The sequence below is a fragment of the Hyperoodon ampullatus genome (assembly GCF_949752795.1).
Source record: "Hyperoodon ampullatus genome assembly, chromosome: 8".
Classification (NCBI taxonomy): Eukaryota; Metazoa; Chordata; class Mammalia; order Artiodactyla; family Ziphiidae; genus Hyperoodon; species Hyperoodon ampullatus.
The window spans coordinates 90,499,040-90,517,883 of NC_136921.1; the positions used below are offsets into that span (position 1 = coordinate 90,499,040).

At 35.8% G+C, this 18,844-nt stretch overlaps 1 protein-coding gene across 1 annotated transcript in view; it reads right to left on the minus strand.

The window, feature by feature from the left end:
• The window catches only part of LNPK (lunapark, ER junction formation factor), a gene marked incomplete at its 5' end in the record, with an annotated part of 83,375 nt that overhangs the window by 14,160 nt on the left and 50,371 nt on the right, over positions 1-18,844 (minus strand). The window contains 1 exon segment of the mRNA XM_079710491.1: positions 11,956-12,168. Coding sequence (XP_079566617.1) covers positions 11,956-12,168 — 213 coding nt within the window.

The window sequence follows — 18,844 nt, forward strand, 5'->3', positions numbered from 1 at the left end:
AATTGACATTTATAGCCATTCTACCCAACAGGAACAGAATATATATTCCTTTCAAGTGAACATAAAACATACACTAAGACAAATGATAGTATGAGGTATAAATCAAGTCTCAATACATTTAAGAAGATTCAATAATACAAAGTATGTTTTCTGATAACAATAGAATTAAATTAGAAATCAGCAACAAAAGACATTAAGAAAATATCCAAATTTTTGGAGAATAAATAATAGACATATAAAAAATCCAGGCTTTAAAGAAAAATCAAAAAAGAAATTAGAAAGCATTTTTAACTGAATGAAAACAAAACAAAAAAAACATGTCAAATTTATGACATGCACCTAAAGCAATACTTAGAGGAAAATTTATAACACTAAACACTATACCACTAAACACCTACAAAACAGGATAGGCCTAAAATCCATGAATTCAGCTTCCACCTTAAGAACCACAAAGGAAACAGCTAATGAAACCTGAAGTAAACAGAATAAAGGAAATAATAAAGATCAGAAAGGGAATTAATAAAAGAGAAAATACAGAAATAATAGAGAAAAGCTAGTTCTTTCAGAAGACCAACTGAATTGATAAACCTCTAGCCAGACTAATCCGGGGGGAAAAAAAAAGGAAGATACAAAATACTAACGTTAAGAATGAGACGGGAAAAAAAAAAAAAAAAAAAAAAAAAAGAATGAGACGGACTTCGCTGGTGGTGCAGTGGTTAAGAATCTGTCTGCAAATGCAGGGGCCACAGGTTCGAGCCCTGAACCAGGAAGATCCCACATGCCAAGAAGCAACTAAGCTCATGAGCCAAAACTACTGAGCCTGCGGTCTAGAGCACATGAGCCACAACTACTGAGCCCGTGCGCCACAACTACCGAAGACCAGGCACCTAAAAGCCTGTGCTCCACAACAAGAAAGCCACTGCAGTGAGGAGCCTGCACACTGCAACGAAGAGCAGCCCCCACTTGCTGCAACTAGAGAAAGCTTGCATGTAGCAATGAAGACCCAATGCAGCCAAAAATAAATAAATGAATAAATAAATTTACAAAAAACAGAATGAGAGAAATGACATAAATAGAGATAGTAAAGATATTAAAAGAATAAGAAGGGGGGCCTCCCTGGTGGCGCAGTGGTTGAGAGTCCGCCTACCGATGCAGGGGACGCAGGTTCGTGCCCCGGTCTGGGAGGATCCCACATGCCGCGGAGCGGCTGGGCCCGTGAGCCATGGCCGCTGAGCCTGCGCGTCCGGAGCCTGTGCTCCGCAACGGGAGAGGCCACAACAGTGAGAGGCCCACGTACCGCAAAAAAAAAAAAAAAAAAAAAAAAAAAGAATAAGAAGGGTATATTATGAATAACTTTATGCCAGTAAACTCTAAAAGTTAGATGAAATAAATTCCTCGAAAGACTACCAAACTACCACAACTCACTCAACAAGAATAACATAACTATTCAATTTGTTAAAATTTTGTTAAGAATTTTTGCATCCATGTTCATGAGGGATATTAGTCTGTAGTTTTCCCTTTAAAAAACTGAATTTTTAGTTGAAAAAAAAACCTTCCACAAAGAAAACACCAGGCTCAGGTACTTTAACCTGTAAAATTTTAATTTATTATTAAGAAATAATACCAGACCACAGGACAGACAGCAGAAGCAAGAAGAACTACAATCCTGCAGCCTGTGGAACAAAAACCACATTCACAGAAAGACAAAATGAAAAGTCAGAGGACTATGTACCAGAGGAAGGAACAAGATAAAACCCCAGAAAAACAATTAAATGAAGTGGAGATAGGCAACCATCCAGAAAAAAATTTCAGAATAATGATAGCGAAGATGATCCAGGACCTCGGAAAAAGAATGGAGGCAAAGACTCAGAAGATGAAAGAAATGTTTAACAAAGACCTAGAAGAACTAAAGAACAAACAAACAGAGAGGAACAATACAATAACTGAAATGAAAAATACAATGGAAGGAATCAATAGCAGAATAACTGAGGCAGAAGAACAGATAAGTGACCTGGAAGACAGAATGGTGGATTTCACTGCCACGGAACAAAATAAAGAAAAAAAAATGAAAAGAAATGAAGACAGCCTAAGGGACCCCTGGGACAACATTAAACACACCAACATTCACATTATAGGGGTCTCAGAAGAAGAAGAGAGAGAGAAAGGATGCGAGAAAATATCTGAAGAGATTACAGCTGGAAACTTCGTTAACATGAGAAAAGAAATAGCCACCCATGTCGAGTAAGTGCAGAGAGTCCCATACAGGAAAAACCCAAGGAGAAACATGCCAATACACATAGTAATCAAATTGACAAAAACTAAAGACAAAGAAAAATTATTGAAAGCAACAAGGCAAAAATGACAAATAACATACAAGGGAACTCCCATAAGGTTAACAGCTGATTTCTCAGTGGAAACCCTACAAGCCAGAAGGCAGTGGCATGATGTATTTAAAGTGATTAAAGGGAAGAAACTACAACAAAGATTATTCTATCCGGCAAGGATCTCATTCAGATTCAACAGAGAAATCAAAAACTTTACAGACAAGCAAAAGCTAAGAGAATTCAGCACCACCAAACCAGAGCTAAAACAAATGCCAGAGGAACTGCCCTAAGTGGGAAACACAAGAGAAGAAAAGGACCTACAAAAACAAACCCAAAACAATTAAGAAAATGGGAATAGGAACATACATATCAATAATTACCTTAAATGCGAATGGATTAAATGTTCCAACCAAAAGACACAGGCTCGCTGAAGGGACACAAAAACAAGACCCGTATATATGCTGTCTACAAGAGACCCACTTCAGACCTAGGGACACATAAAGACTGAAAGTGAGGGGATGGAAAAAGATATTCCATGCAAATGGAAATCAAAAGAAAGCTGGAGTAGCACTACTCATATCAGATAAAATAGACTTTAAATAAAGAATGTTATAAGAGACAAGGAAGGACACTATGAAATGATCAAGGGATCAATCCAAGAAGAAGATATAACAATTATAAGTATGTATGCACCCAACACAGGAGCACCTCAATACATAAGGCAAATGCTAACAGCTCTAAAAGAGGGAATTGACGGTAACACAATAATACTGGGGGACTTTAACACCTCACTTACACCAAAGGAAAGATCATCCAGACAGAAAATTACTAAGGAAACACAAGCTTTAAATGACACAATAGACCAGATAGATTTAATTGATATTTATAGGACATTCCATCCAAAAACAGCAGATTACACTTTCTTCTCAAATGCACATGGAACATTCTCCAGGATAGATCACATCTTGGGTCACAAATCAAGCCTTGGTAAATCTAAGAAAATTGGAATTATATCAAGCAACTTTTCTGACCACAACGCTATGAGATTAGAAATCAATTAAAGGGGAAAAAACGTAAAAAACACAAACACATGGAGGCTAAACAATACGTTACTAAATAACCAAGAGATCACTGAAGAAATCAAAGAGAAAATCAAAAAATACCTAGAGACAAATGACAATGAAAACACAATGATCCAAAACCTATGGGATGCAGCAAAAGCAGTTCTAAGAGGGAAGGTTATAGCAATACAATGCTACCTCAAGAAACAAGAAAAATCTCAAATAAACAATCTAACCTTACACCTAAAGGAACTAGAGAAAGAAGAACAAACAAAACCCAGTTAATACAAGGAAAGAAATCATAAAGATCAGGGCAGAAATAAATGAAATAGAAACAAAGAAAACAACAGCAAAGATCAATAAAACTAAAAGCTCGTTCTTTGAGAAGATAAACAAAATTGATAAACCTTTAGCCAGACTCATCAAGAAAAAGAGGGAGAGAACTCAAATCAATAAAATTAGAAATGAAAAAGGAGAAGTTACAACAGACACTGCAGAAATACAAAACATCCTAAGAGACTAGTACAAGCAACTCTGTAACAATAAAATGGACAACTTGGAAGAAATCGACAAATTGTTAGAAAGGTATGACCTTCCAAGACTGAACCAGGAAGAAATAGAAATATGAACAGACCAATCACAAGTAATGAAATTGAAACTGTGATATAAAATCTTCCAACAAACAAAAGTCCAGGACCAGATGGCTTCACAGGTGAATTCTATCAAACATTTAGAGAAGAGCTAACACCCATCCTTCTCAAACTCTTCCAAAAAATTGCAGAGGAAGGAACATTCCCAAACTCATTCTATGAGTTCACCATCACCCTGATACCACAACCAGACAAAGATGTCACAAGAAAACTACAGGCCAATATCACCGATGAACATAGATGCAAAAATCCTCAACAAAATACTAGCAAACAGAATCCAACAGCACATTAAAAGGATCATACACCATGATCAAGTGGGGTTTACCCAAGGAATGCAAGGATTCTTCAATATATGCAAATCAGTGTCATATACCATATTAACAAATTGAAGAATAAAAACCATATGATCATCACAATAGATGCAGAAAAAGCTTTTCACAAAATTCAACACCCATTTATCATAAAAGCTCTCCAGAAAGTGGGCACAGAGGGAACTTACCTCAACATAATAAAGGCCGTATATGACAAACCCACAGCAAACATCATTCTCAATGGTGAAAAACTGAAAGCGTTTCCTCTAAGATCAGGAACAAGACAAGGATGTCCACTCTCGCCACTATCATTCAACATAGTTTTGGAAGTCCTAGCTATAGAAATCAGAGAAGAAAAAGAAATAAAAGGAATACAAATTGGAAAAGAAGAAGTAAAACTGTCACTATTTGAAGATGACATGATACTATACCTAGAGAATCTTATTAAAGATGCCACCAGAAAACTACTAGAGCTAATCAATGAATTTGGTAAAGTAGCAGGATACAAAATTAATGCACAGAAATCTCTTGCATTCCTATATACTAATGATGAAAAATCTGAAAGAGAAATTAATGAAACACTCCCATTTACCACTGCAACAAGAAGAATAAAGTACCTTGGAATAAACCTACCTAGGGAGACAAAAGACCTGTATGCAGAAAACTATAAGACACTGATGAAAGAAATTAAAGATGATACCAACAGATGGAGAGATATACTATGTTCTTGAATTGGAAGAATCAATACTGTGAAAATGACTATACTACCCAAAGCAATCTACAGATTCGATGCAATCCCTATCAAATTACCAATGGCATTTTTTATGGAACTAGAACAAATCATCTTAAAATTTGTATGGAGACACAGAAGACCCCGAATAGCCAAAGCAGTCATGAGGGAAAAAAACGGAGCTGGAGGAATCAGACTCCCTGACTTCAGACTATACTACAAAGCTACAATAATCAAGACAATATGGTACTTGCACAAAAACAGAAACATAGATCAATGGAACAAGATAGAAAGCCCAGAGATAAACCTCACGCACATATGGTCACCTTATTTTTGATAAAGGAGGCAAGAATATACAGTGGAGAAAAGACAGTCTCTTCAATAAGTGGTGCTGGGAAAACTGGACAGCTACATGTAAAAGAATAAAATTAGAACACTCCTTAACACCATACACAAAAATAAACTCAAAATGGATTAGAGACCTAAATGTAAGACCAGACACTATAAAACTCTTAGAGGAAAACATAGGAAGAACACTCTGACATAAATCGCAGCAAGATCTCTTTTGATCCACCTCCCAGAGTAATGGAAATAAAAACAAAAAATAAACAAATGGGACTTAATGAAACTTAAAAGTTTTTGCAAAGGAAACTACAAACAAGATGAAAAGACAACCTTCAGAATGGGATAAAATATTTGCAAATGAATCAACAGACAAAGGATTAATCTCCAAAATATATAAACAGCTCATGCAGCTCAATATCAAAAAAAACAAACAACCCAATCAAAAAATGGGCAAAAGACCAGATATACATTTCTCCAAAGAAGACATACAGATGGCCAAGTAGCACATGAAAAGGTGCTCAACATCACTAATTATTAGAGAAATGCAAATCAAAACTACAATGAGGTATCACCTCACACCAGTAAGAATGGGCATCATCAGAAAATCTACAAACAACAAATGCTGGAGAGGGTGTGGAGAAAAGAGAACCCTCTTGCGCTGTTGGTGGGAATGTAAATCGATACAGCCACTATGGAGAACAGTATGGAGGTTCCTTAAAAAACTAAAAATAGAATTACCATATGACCCAGCAATCCCACTACTGGGCATATACCCAGAGAAAACCGTAACTCAAAAAGACACATGCTATTTGCAAATGAAACAACTGACAAAGGATTAATCTCCAAAATTTATAAACAGCTCATGCAGTTCAATAGCAAAAAACCAAACAACCCAATCCAAAAATGGGCAGAAGACTTAAATAGGCATTTCTCCAAAGAAGATATACAGACTGCCAACAAACACATGAAAGAATGCTCAACATCATTAATCATTAGAGAAATGCAAATCAAAACTACAATGAGATATCATCTCACACCAGTCAGAATGGCCATCATCAAGAAATCTAGAAACAATAAATGCTGGAGAGGGTGTGGAGAAACGGGAACACTCTTGCACTGCTGGTGGGAATGTGAATTGGTACAGCCACTATGGAGAACAGTATGGAGGTTCCTTAAAAAACTAAAAATAGAACTACCATATGACCCAGCAATCCCACTACTAGGCATATACCCTGAGAAAACCATAATTCAAAAAGAGACATGTACCAAAATGTTCATTGCAGCTCTATTCACAATAGCCCGGAGCTGGAAACAACCTAAGTGTCCATGATCGGATGAATGGATAAAGAAGATGTGGCACATATATACAATGGAATATTACTCAGCCATAAAAAGAAACGAAACTGAGCTATTTGTAATGAGGTGGATAGACCTAGAGTCTGTCATACAGAGTGAAGTAAGTCAGAAAGAGAAAGACAAATACCGTATGCTAACACATATATATGGAATTAAAAAAAAAAAAATGTCATGAAGAACCTAGGGGTAAAACGGGAATAAAGACACAGACCTACTTGAGAACGGACTTGAGGATATGGGGAGGGTGAAGGGTAAGCTGTGACAAAGCGAAAGAGAGGCATGGACATATATACACTACCAAACGTAAGGTAGATAGATAGTGGGAAGCAGCCGCAGAGCACAGGGAGATCAGCTCGGTGCTTTGTGACCGCCTGGAGGGGTGGGATAGGGAGGGTGGGAGGGAGGGAGACGCAATAGGGAAGGGATGTGGGAACAGATGTGTATGTATGACTGATTCACTTTGTTATAAAGCAGAAACTAATAAAAAATAAATAAATAAATAAAAAAAAGACACATGCACCTCAATGTTCACTGCCACACTATTTACAATAGCCAGGTCATGGAAGTACCTAAATGTCCACTGACAGACAAATGGATAAAGAAGATGTGGTACATATACAGAATGGAATATCAGCCATAAAAAGGAACAAAATTCGGTCATTTGTAGAGACGTGGATGGACCTAGAGACTGTTATACAGAGTGAAGTAAGTCAGAAAGAGAAAAACAAATATCATATATTAACGCATATATGTGGAATCTAGCAAAATGGTACAGATGAACTGGTTTGCATGGCAGAAATAGAGACACAGATGTACAGAACAAATGTATGGACACCAAGGGGGGAAAGCGGGTGGAGGGGGTGTGACGAATTGGGAGATTGGGATTGACATATATCCACTAATATGTATAAAAAAGGTAACTAATAGAACCCGCTCTATTAAAAAATAAAATAAAATTCGAACAAAGAAATAATACCATTTCTACACAAACTTGTCCATAAAATTAAAGATGAGAAAATACCTTCTCATAGTGAGGCCAGCATTACTCTGATACCAAAACCAGAAAAAAAAATTACAAGAAAAAACAAAAAACAAAAACAAAACTACAGACCAATATCCCTAAGGAAAATTGATGTAAATATTTCTAACAAAGTTTTAGCAAATTGAATCCAACAATATATATAAAATAATAAAACATCATGACCAAGTGAAATTTACCTCAGGAAAGCTAGGTGGTTTAACATCTAAAAATCAATGTTAAAAAAACCAATCAGGGACTTCCCTGCTTCCCTGGTGGAGCAGTGATTAAGAATCCGCCTGCCGGGCCTCCCTGGTGGCGCAGTGGTTGAGAGTCCGCCTGCCGATGCAGGGGATACGGGTTCGTGCCCCGGTCTGGGAGGATCCCATATGCCGCGGAGCGGCTGGGCCCGTGAGCCATGGCTGCTGAGCCTGCGCATCCGGAGCCTGTGCTCCGCAACGGGAGAGGCCACAACAGTGAGAGGCCCGCATACCACAAAAAAAAAAAAAAAAAAAAAAAAAAAAAAAAAAAAAGAATCCGCCTGCCAATGGAGGGGACACGGGTTTGAGCCCTGGTCCGGGAAGATCCCACATGCCGCAGAGCAACTAAGCCCGTGTGCCACAACTACTGAGCCTGCACTCTAGAGCCCATGTGCCACAACTACTAAAGCCCCTGTGCCTACAGCCTGTGCTCCGCAGCAAGAGAAACCACCACAATGAGAAGCCCATACACTGCAACGAAGAGTAGCCCCCGCTTGCCCCAACTAGAGAAAGCCCACGCACAGCAACAAAGACCCAATGCAGCCAAAAATAAATAAATTTATTTTTAAAAAATCAATCAGTGTATTTCACCATGTGCAATAGTGATGTTAAAACAAAAAAACAAACTAAAACCCTACATGAGCATCTCAATAGATGCAGAAAAAGCATTTGACAAAATCCATCATCTTTTACTGATAAAAACCTTTGCAACTAGGATTGGAAGGGTACTTCCTCAATCTGACAAAGGCTATCTATTAAAAAGAAACCAAAAACCCGATAGCTTACATCAGGCTGAATGAAGAAAAAGTAAATGCTCTCCTCCTAAGATCAGCAATAAGGCAAGGATGTCTGCTCTCACCACTTCTATTTAACACTGCACTAAAGGTTCTAGCTAGTATAATAAGGCAAGAAAAAGAAATGAAAGGAATCCAGATTTTAAAAGAAGAAGTAAAATTGTCCTTACTTACAATCTGACAGCCTAAGTAGAAAATACTATGGAATCTATAAGAAAAAAAAGCTATCAGAACTAACAAGTGAGTTTAGCAATATTACAGGATACAAGATCAATATACAAAAATCAACTCTATTTCTATATATGTTAGCAATGAACAATGGAAATAGTTAATAAAGTACCATTTAAAATAGGATAAAAACATGAAAAAATTAGATGTACGTTTAACCCCCAAAAGGTGCAAAACCTATATACTGAACACTGCAAAACATTGTTGAGAGAAACAAGAGAAGATCTAAATAAATAGAGAGATACATTGTGTTCATGTAATAAATTAGCCAGTATCAGAGGAGATGAATGGAGAATGGGGAATGGAGGAATAACCCAGAATTTAGTTAATGATTACATCATATAAAAACAGTAGCAACAAAAACAAAGAATTGCACATTCAAACTTTATGAATTGTTAACTCCACAGTCTCTGAAACTGAAACAGAACTGTGTGCAGGAGATACTCTGAACTGAGAGACTACACAGAAGGCACTGAGAAGAAAGTGAGAGAATAAAATAAATAAGATGTGATGTTTGCCTTTGTAAAACAAGGCCAGATAAGAGTAAGATAGGCAGCAATGGAGGTACGGGGAGACCTCGTAGAAGACTTTGAAACAAAATGCGGTCTTGTTGGAATAAACCCTGCAATACATGGATAAAAGGTTTTCAAAATGACTGTGACAAAAACTTTAAAGCATTAAAAAATGGCTTTAGGGCAGCAATATGATATTAATATGTTAAAAGATAAGAAAGAGATTTGCTTTGTAAATAATCACAAATCTAAAGGTTGTTACCATCTTTAAAAAGGCAAATGATGTAGAATTATAGCTAGTAAATGAAATTTAGGTTCTAGAATAAGTTTTTAGTATTACAAATCAAGTACATTTTTCAGATTTCATCAGTTATTGGTATAGTCGTACTAACAACATTCAATCATTATCATCAAAACATTAACTTGAATGTAGACATTAAGTGTCATCCCTCATTACCAAATTTTCAACTTGAATAAACATGCCAAATTAGATTTTGAAAGCATTTAAGCCAACTTAACTTTTGCTGGAGTATTTTACTCCTACATGTTTAAAATGAAAATGTCCAGAAAGGAATCTGGATAAATAAAACGACAGATTTCATAAAACTATCTTAACTCCCTTGCATACTAATAACTTTTAAAATAACACATCTTTGTATTCATGCTGTTATGGGTAACAGTAATTAATAAAAACATCAAGAGCAATCATTGTAGGAATACTGGTCATTTTTACACAGCTTGGCAAATTATCAAGTACCTGCTGGTTATTAATTTCCAAACATATGGGAGCCCTGTGGTAATACACATTAAATTGATTCTCTTCCACAAATATGGCATAATGAAAATATGAATTATTAATCTTCTCTGTAAGAAATCACTTAACTCATTCATACTTTTGGCAATGTACAACTTAAATACAAAGTCTTTTACACAGAAACTAATTAAAAACTTCAGTAAAATATGTTATATTTACATGATCATGAAATGGTAGGCCATTGCTCCTGCTATAATCCTGTTCTTACATGTGCTAGTATATAATTTTTATTATTTTATATAAATTGCTAAACTTTAATTTCTTTAAAACTAGTTACACAAATGTATATAACTCATGCATTCTCACAAAAAAGTTCTTTCATTAAACAACTAAGAACTTTACAAATATGGGTATCTTGGATCAACTAGATAACAACTGAAAGATGAATAATTTTCAATCACTTTAATTTACTCAACTTCACAAAATATATGGCTGCCTTGAGTGACATCATTATATGTCAAGTTTAAAAGTATTTTTTCAATAACCAATAATTAAAAGTTATGTTTTGTATTCATTTCATTTGTAGCTAGCTTTCTTAATGCATTTATAAATTAATAGTTTTCTAGTTTTCTAAAATCTTATACTGCTTTTTTTGAAGAAAAAGCAGGAAAAAAGGTCTACTGCATTAGTAACGTTTAGATTGCTTATTGATTTTATTACATAAGTGCCCTGAATACCTGATATCAACTACTAACTAGCCTCAAAATCATTATAAATTATATGTAATTAGTCATGAAATATGAAAGTAATCTAAATTAAAATTAAATATTCTAAAATAAGATAAATAATTTACTATCATATTCAATAATCAGACATGGAAATCTACATAAACTAATGTGATCTGCTGATGTAGTGGACTTCCATGTCCCAATCACACTCCAAAAGAAAGCTGCAGGGTAATATTATCTATTACACTCCAAAAATGGGATCTCCCCCTAGAGATCTACAGCACTGAAAAAAGAGAATCCAAAGAAATGAAATAGTAGTAAAGGCAATATGTTATTAATTCAATAGAACTTTATGTTAAAGTATCTGTCAGAAAATACTAAGGTTCTATGGCTTAAAAATAGAAAAATCTACCAAGCCCACACTAACATTAGTAGTATTATACACCACAACACATGAATATTCTTCCTGAAATATGTTAAGTAATTGTCATATTTAAAAATATATATGAAGGGGCTAGCAAAAAGCATGAATACATTCCAAAAACGTTCTCTTCTATCCTCATTTTATATAAATCTGGGACCATTCTAAAGCTGAATATAAAAAGATATGCTATACTGTTGACTACAGAATACTACAAAGTTTTATTGCCATTTAAACAAAGAAGCCATAACAGTTAAATGAGCTCAAGAAATAGGTTTCAGTAGCACAAGGTGCCAGCTGTAAAGAGTTATGGCTAATTGCATATGGAACTCCTGCTTAATCAGATAACTGCTCTTCTATTTCCAAATGAAATGCCATTTCCATACTGTCTGAAAATGGTCCGTTTTATTGGTAACCAGAGAAAACAACAGAAACTGTAAATAACATTAAGTGCTCTGTTTACCCATTCCAGGCACTGTAGTAGCAGGGGATCCAAAACGTCTTGGTAACACATTTGACGAGAGGGCTGGAATAACAGTTCTTTCTGGGGGTCCACCAGGGGCCGAAGTGTCCTTTGGTGGTCCAGGAGATACTGGAACTTTTGGGGGAGAGCCCTGGCTAGAGCCTGCTGGTGCTGGAGAAAGGTTTCTTTGAGCTGCAGGTCGCTGACGAATCTCTGAGAATAAGAATAAAAAGTATATATTAGGTTCAACATCCAACATACCACCATTAGTCAATATCACAAATGACTTACATTTAATAATGTTTTGTGGCACTAGAAAGCATCTGTAGGGTCAAAACTACTTGTAATAAGAAATCTATAAAATGTGACACTGAAAGCTGACTGTAGAGTACTCCACTTCTGAACCTACAATTCAACTACATGTATATATGTACACAACAAGCCTTGATCTAAGTCTACCTGCTGATATTATTTTTCAAAATAAATTCAAATAAAATAAAATCATCACCCAGTTATGCATCCTATCTTTTTACAACAATCCTTCCCAAGTTATGATAAAGAAAGTTTATCAGAAATAGTGAAAATGCCAGTGAAAACTGTAGAATTGTTTTTTCAAGATAAAAAAATGGTAATGCTAAGAAATGAGTAAATAAGTATATTCTGTAATTATCAAGTATTTATGAAGTAATTAATCAAAGTAGTCATAGAAATGCTGAAAAAGTATTCTTTACTATTAGGTACCATTAGCTTCCCATTCTCCTTTATACTATTGCTATCTTTTTGGGTAAACTTTTTTTGCCAATACAGTTTACAAAGGAAAACTTCCACTCTGCATAAACAATATATTATCATAAACAAATCTTATCTTTTTCTTGCAAAAATTACAAGAAGTGGGCAAATGTGCCAAATCCAGGCTGCTGCCTCTTTTTGAAACACAATAATGCTGTTGTTTACATACTGTCTATGGCTACTTTAGAAGAGTAGTTATGACAGAGACCATATGGCTCTCAAAGCCATTTACTATATTTACTATCCAGTGCTTTACAGAAAGTTTCATGATCCCCTGCCTACTCGATAACATAAAATTCAATCCTGTCGTTCCCCATACCCACCAATATCTTACTTGAATGTCGATGGTAAGATCTCAAATAAAGATGCACTTCTAGCTTTTTAATTCTACATATCACCTTAAATTATCACAAATCCTGAAACTGTAGGCTAAAATTAAAGAAGTTAAATTTTAATTAGCATGACTGGTAAAAAACGCATACTTCCAGAAGCAAAACAGTTTAGATTTGGACTCTATTTGACAGTTAAAGATTTTCATGAAAAGTTCATTGCAATCAAAAGTACAGCTTGAGCATCAGATTTCAGTTTACTATAATCTAGTCTACTAGTTAAGAACATGGGCCCTGCGGTCAAAAAGGTTTGGTTAGAATCCTGGCTGCAGCTACAAGACGACAGGTGGGCTAACTTCACTAAGTCTCTGTCTCTTTATCTGTAAAATTAGGATAATAATATCCTAACTCGGAATTGTTATGAGAATTAAATAAGATAATATCTGTAAGTTGATAGCTCACATTTACTAAATACATATTTCAGATGACAGTGTTTTCATACAGCTAAGTATTTCAAATCACCATTTATCTGTAATTAGTGGGACCAACTAATTTTCCATTGGTTCTTAATTTAATCTCTAACCTAGCCACTGCAATAATAAATTACAAGCATGTCATCATTATATAAATGGAACTGCCCTTATACTTGGCTATTTTCCTTACAGTTTATAGAAAACTTCAGATTTTACCTAGACTAAGTGTATCTTAATAACTCCTGCAAATTAGCTGGTCACTTAATATCTTTTATTCACAAGGAACACCTGAAAAGATGGTTACACATTAGGAAAGCCATTAAATGCTGCAAAAGGTACTGAGATCAATTAAATCATATAAAGATCTGGTCACTGGAATTAATTTTAAAAAACAAGGCATCAAATGCTGTAAATCATTTCTTTAGCAGATTTTTAGGTAAAACATAACTCAAAAATTACATTTTTCTTGCAGATAAATAAATGCTTAACATTTATTAGACTACCTTAAAAGTTACTATTATCCTTTCACTTCTTGAACAAAGACTTGAGACTGCATCCTCTGAGTGTGCATTTACCCAGTGAAAATTAACTAAGGCACTCTATTTTTTAACATCACTCATATGCTACTGAAAGGTAAGGTCTATAACTAACTATTTAACAAAGAACACCATATCTAGCATTCCATAAAAGAGATGTGGCTTAATAATTTCTAAATCTAAAATTAGGCAGACAAAAGGGAAAACTGATACAGAAGAGTCAGGAAAGGGAGAAAAAGTTTCAATGTTTACAAAGGAAAAGCAGGTAACAAAGAGCTACCATGACAAAGGTTGAAAACAGCTAGCAATACAATACCAAATCTATATTTGGTAAAGTGTTATGGAATATTCTGGTAGTCTCAATTTAAAATATCTAAGATTTATCTACTTTTAGCTACATGGCACTTACAAATGCTTTGTATTATAATTCTCTTAAAAAGTTTCTACTACTCAACAAAGTCATATCGGTTATATTGAACATTTCCCACATTTAAGGGTAAAATACCATCCCCCAAAAAGATTTACCAAGCATTCTATGTCAGTCGGGTTAAGTATAAGGACTGTCCCATAAAGCCACCTCTTGGCCAGAGGATGTTTTAACATCTTTATCAATGATCAATCAACTATTCAATAAAAATCATACCAAGTATGAGAACATGTCTATAATTTTAAATTCAAAATGAAGCAGACTCAAAATGAGATTAAAAACTACTATTTTATGATAAACAAAAGGAAGAAAACAAAGTTTAGAATAATAAGATAGTTGTTAAAAGCAGAGATTCTGAAATCAAACTGTCTTGATTTAAATTTTAGCTCCACCCTGTTTATTAGACGTGCATGCAGCCTTTTCCAAGTTGACATCTCTCAGTTCAGCTTCCTCACATAATGAGAATACTTACCTCCATGGTTGTTACAAAGAACAAGGGCCTCATCTGTCTTCTACTTACTTGACCCTTTGCAGAATATGACAACGGATATCATCCCTACTTACACTTCAGCTTTCTAGATGCCAGTTTAGTTCTGCTCTTAACTTTGATCATTTCTTCTTTTTCCTGGGCTCCTCTTTCTCCATCTACACTTAAATGTTAATGTTCTTATACAGGGGTCCCCAAACACAGGGTCGCAGACCAGTATCGGTCCACGGCCTGTTAGGAACTGGGCCGCGCAGCAGGAGGTGAGTGGCGGGCGAGCGAGTGAAGCTTCATCTGCCATTCCCCATCACTTGCATTACCGCCTGAACCATATCCCGACCCCCTATCCCACCCCTGTCTGTGGAAAAATTGTCTTCCACTAAACCTGTCCCTGGTGCCAAAAAGGTTGGGGACAGCTGTTCTTATAGGTCCTCTTACACTATTTTCTCTCCCTGGGCAATTTCACTCGATCTCATGGTTTCAATAAATATCACCTATGCTTCCCAATGACTCCTAATCTGTATCTATAACTTCAACTTTTTTCTAAGCTCCATTTGAAATAATTAACTACCTATAAACCATATCACCTGGATTTAACTCCTACTCAACAGATCCAAAAGCTGTGTTGTATCTTCAACACAAACCTACTACTCTGATTCTTATGTTCCTTATCTTGCTTATAACACTAACATCTAACCAGTTGCTCAAGCTAAAAATCTTTACTCTTCCTTCGACTCCACACTTTCCAAATCTAATAGCCATCAAGTCCTATCAATCTATTCTTAAATCTGAATTATCTCTTAAATGTCTTCTGTTTTCAACTTCTTTGCAATAATCTATCTAGTGTAGGCCCTTATCTCTTACCTATATTAGTTGGTAACCTAATTGATTTCCATGTGTTCAGCCTTGCTCTCTCCAATCCATTCTCCATGTTACAAAAAAAGAAAAAACCAAAACCAAACAAACAAAAGCTGTTCTTTCTAAAATGCAAAGCCTCCAGTGGTTCCCATGTTGCATATAAGATAAAGTCCCAAACTCTGTAATGCTGCATACAAAATCCTTCATAATTATTCCTCCCTCACATAAACCTTACCTCCCTTTTTCAGGCATATGGCACTATTTGCAGTCCCTCAAGGTACCAAGGTCTCTTCTTGGTATCTTAGAGTAGACCTGAAGAGTCCTTTCCCACCATGTTCTCAAAGCAAATTGTTATTAAAACATATGCACTGTGATTCGTGATGACCTTCACTGTGGTCCTTGGTATGTTAAGATTATTTACATGTGCATAACTTTTTTAACCAAGAGCTAATAGGCAGTAACTGCATCTTTATAGCCCCAGGATGTGGCAAGGTACTGGCACAGAGTATGAGCTTAATAAAGTCTATGAAACAAATTTATGTTCCTCCTGCACTTTAATAACGAACTTCCAACTGCCTATTACCCAACTTACGTGGTATAGTAGGCAGAATAAAGGCCTCCCAAACACATCCATGTCCTCATCCCCAGAAAATATAAATATGTTATGTTACATGCAAGAATAAGTAAGGCTGTACATGGAATAAGACTGTTAATCAACTGAATTTTTATTGCCTGCTACATTGAGAATTTCAGCCTAATTTCAGGAGACCATACAAAAAAGCTATCTTCAAGCAGAAAATTTTCTAATAATATATACCACTTGCCAGCCTTTAGTTGAGTTTACTTTTTTGTTGCTCTGCTTTTTAAAGAACTATTAAGCAAAATGTACTCTTAATTTATTGAAACATTTTTCTTCATCACCTTGATGATTTATTTCTACTCTAGTTTGTCTCCTACCTCTCTCAATTTTAAACAACCTGCACCTTGCAGTTCACCAAGGTCTCATTTGGTTAATCAATTTTTTACAACATTTAAACAAAATCTATGAATCCTTTAAAAAAGTTTCCTTTTATTTCTTTTGACAACACACTTATTAAGCAACCACTATGAGTAAAGCACTACTGAATGGAATTCAGAGTTGCAATATAAAGGTGGCAAGCAAAGATAACACAAAATTATAACATACACTAATGCAAGGTAAGTGCCACAAAAAAAGGAAACAACAAAGTACCATGAAGGGTTCAGGAAGGGGGATATTAAAATCAGTGACGGGATGAAGAAAGGTTTCATGGTAATGTTGGCATTTAAGATGAACACAGAAAAATGGATGGGGATAGAAATGCCTTTGTTACCTGTATTAAGGTATATGTAGCAGTTTTAAAATAAGAGTCCAAAATTATTTGAGTCACCTCCATTCAAATGGGAGAAGGAGAATGCCTATGTCCCCTCTCTTGAATCTGTAATACTGCTGTTTGACCAAGAGAATATAGGTGTGCCAGCTTTCAAAACTACTTTCTGTCTTTGGGGTGGCTTGCTCTTAGAACCCAGCACCACATTAGGAGCAAATCCAAGTGGCTCCATTAGAGAGGTCCATGTGGAGAGGAACCAGTGGCCAGCACCAATTTGTCAGTCATGTGAGTAAGCCATCCTGGTAGTAGATACTCCATCCCCAATCAGGTAGCTCCAACCCACGTTGGGTAGAGATGAGATGTTTCTACCAAACTCTGCCGAAATTGTAAATTAATGAGCAAAACAAATGAATGCTGTTTTAAGCCACTAAGTTTTGGAGCGGTTTGTAATACAATAAATAACTACAACGGTATAGCTATAACACATAAGAACACCCAAAAAAGTGCATTTGCTATTTTATGTTTTCACAGATTTTCTTTATCAAATGTACATCCCCCAAAACAGCAAAGTATGAAGTATCATTCCATTTACTATCAAGAGCAAAAAAGATTCATGACTTCTACTTTAATCTTCCATATCTGCCATGGAACACAAGTGAGTAAACTCTAAAAACCTACTTAAATAAGAAGTTGTAATCCATTTGCTAGAACCATTAACTTTTTTTCAATACTTTTTGATTTCAAGGTTAGCTGTGGCAGGATATAACTTACTTTCCTTTTGTTAATCTCACTAGTACAAGATGCACTTGTACACTAAATCCCATCCCTTCTTGTCTCCTCATGGATGGTTCTCCATCAATTGTCCCCACTCTCTCCATCATCAATTATTCCATGTCTTCTAGGCCGTTCCCAGTAGCACATAAACATGCACATGCTATCATTTCTTTCATACATCATCCTCACTCATACACACAAAATGCTTCCCCCTCCAGCTACCCATTTTTTCAATTCCCTTTACTCAAAAGAACTGCCTCTTCTCATTGTCTACAACTTCCCTACTCCCTTACTTTCTTAAATCTACTCTAAACAGGCTTTTACTCCATTCCTCTACCAAAACTATTCTTCTCAAGGTCACCAAGTTCCTCAACATTGCTAAAACCTATGGTCAATTTTCGACCCTCAACTTACTTGGCAGTAGTATGTGCCACAGATGACCATGACCCAGAAACTTCAATTAGTGTCCAGGACACCACACACTCTTGGGATTTCCTATCTCACTGACCACTTCTTCTCACTTTCTTTTTCTGGTTCTTCTTCATTACTCCAAATATCTTAATGTTAGAGTACCCTAGGGTGGCCTTGGTCCTTTTCTCTTCTTTCTCCACATTTACATCCTTGATAATCTCATCTGGTTTCATGGTTTTAATAGATACCATCCAAATACTGATGACACCCAAATTTATATCTCCAATCCACATAATTCCTGTTTGCCAGACTCATATTCAACTACATCCTTAGAATCCCCACTTGGACATCTGTCTAACAGGAATCTCAAACATACATATCCAAAATCAAACCCTGTTCTTCACCACCTCACCTGAAACCCCATCCAAAAAGTGCTCCTCTTGTAATTTCTACCATCTC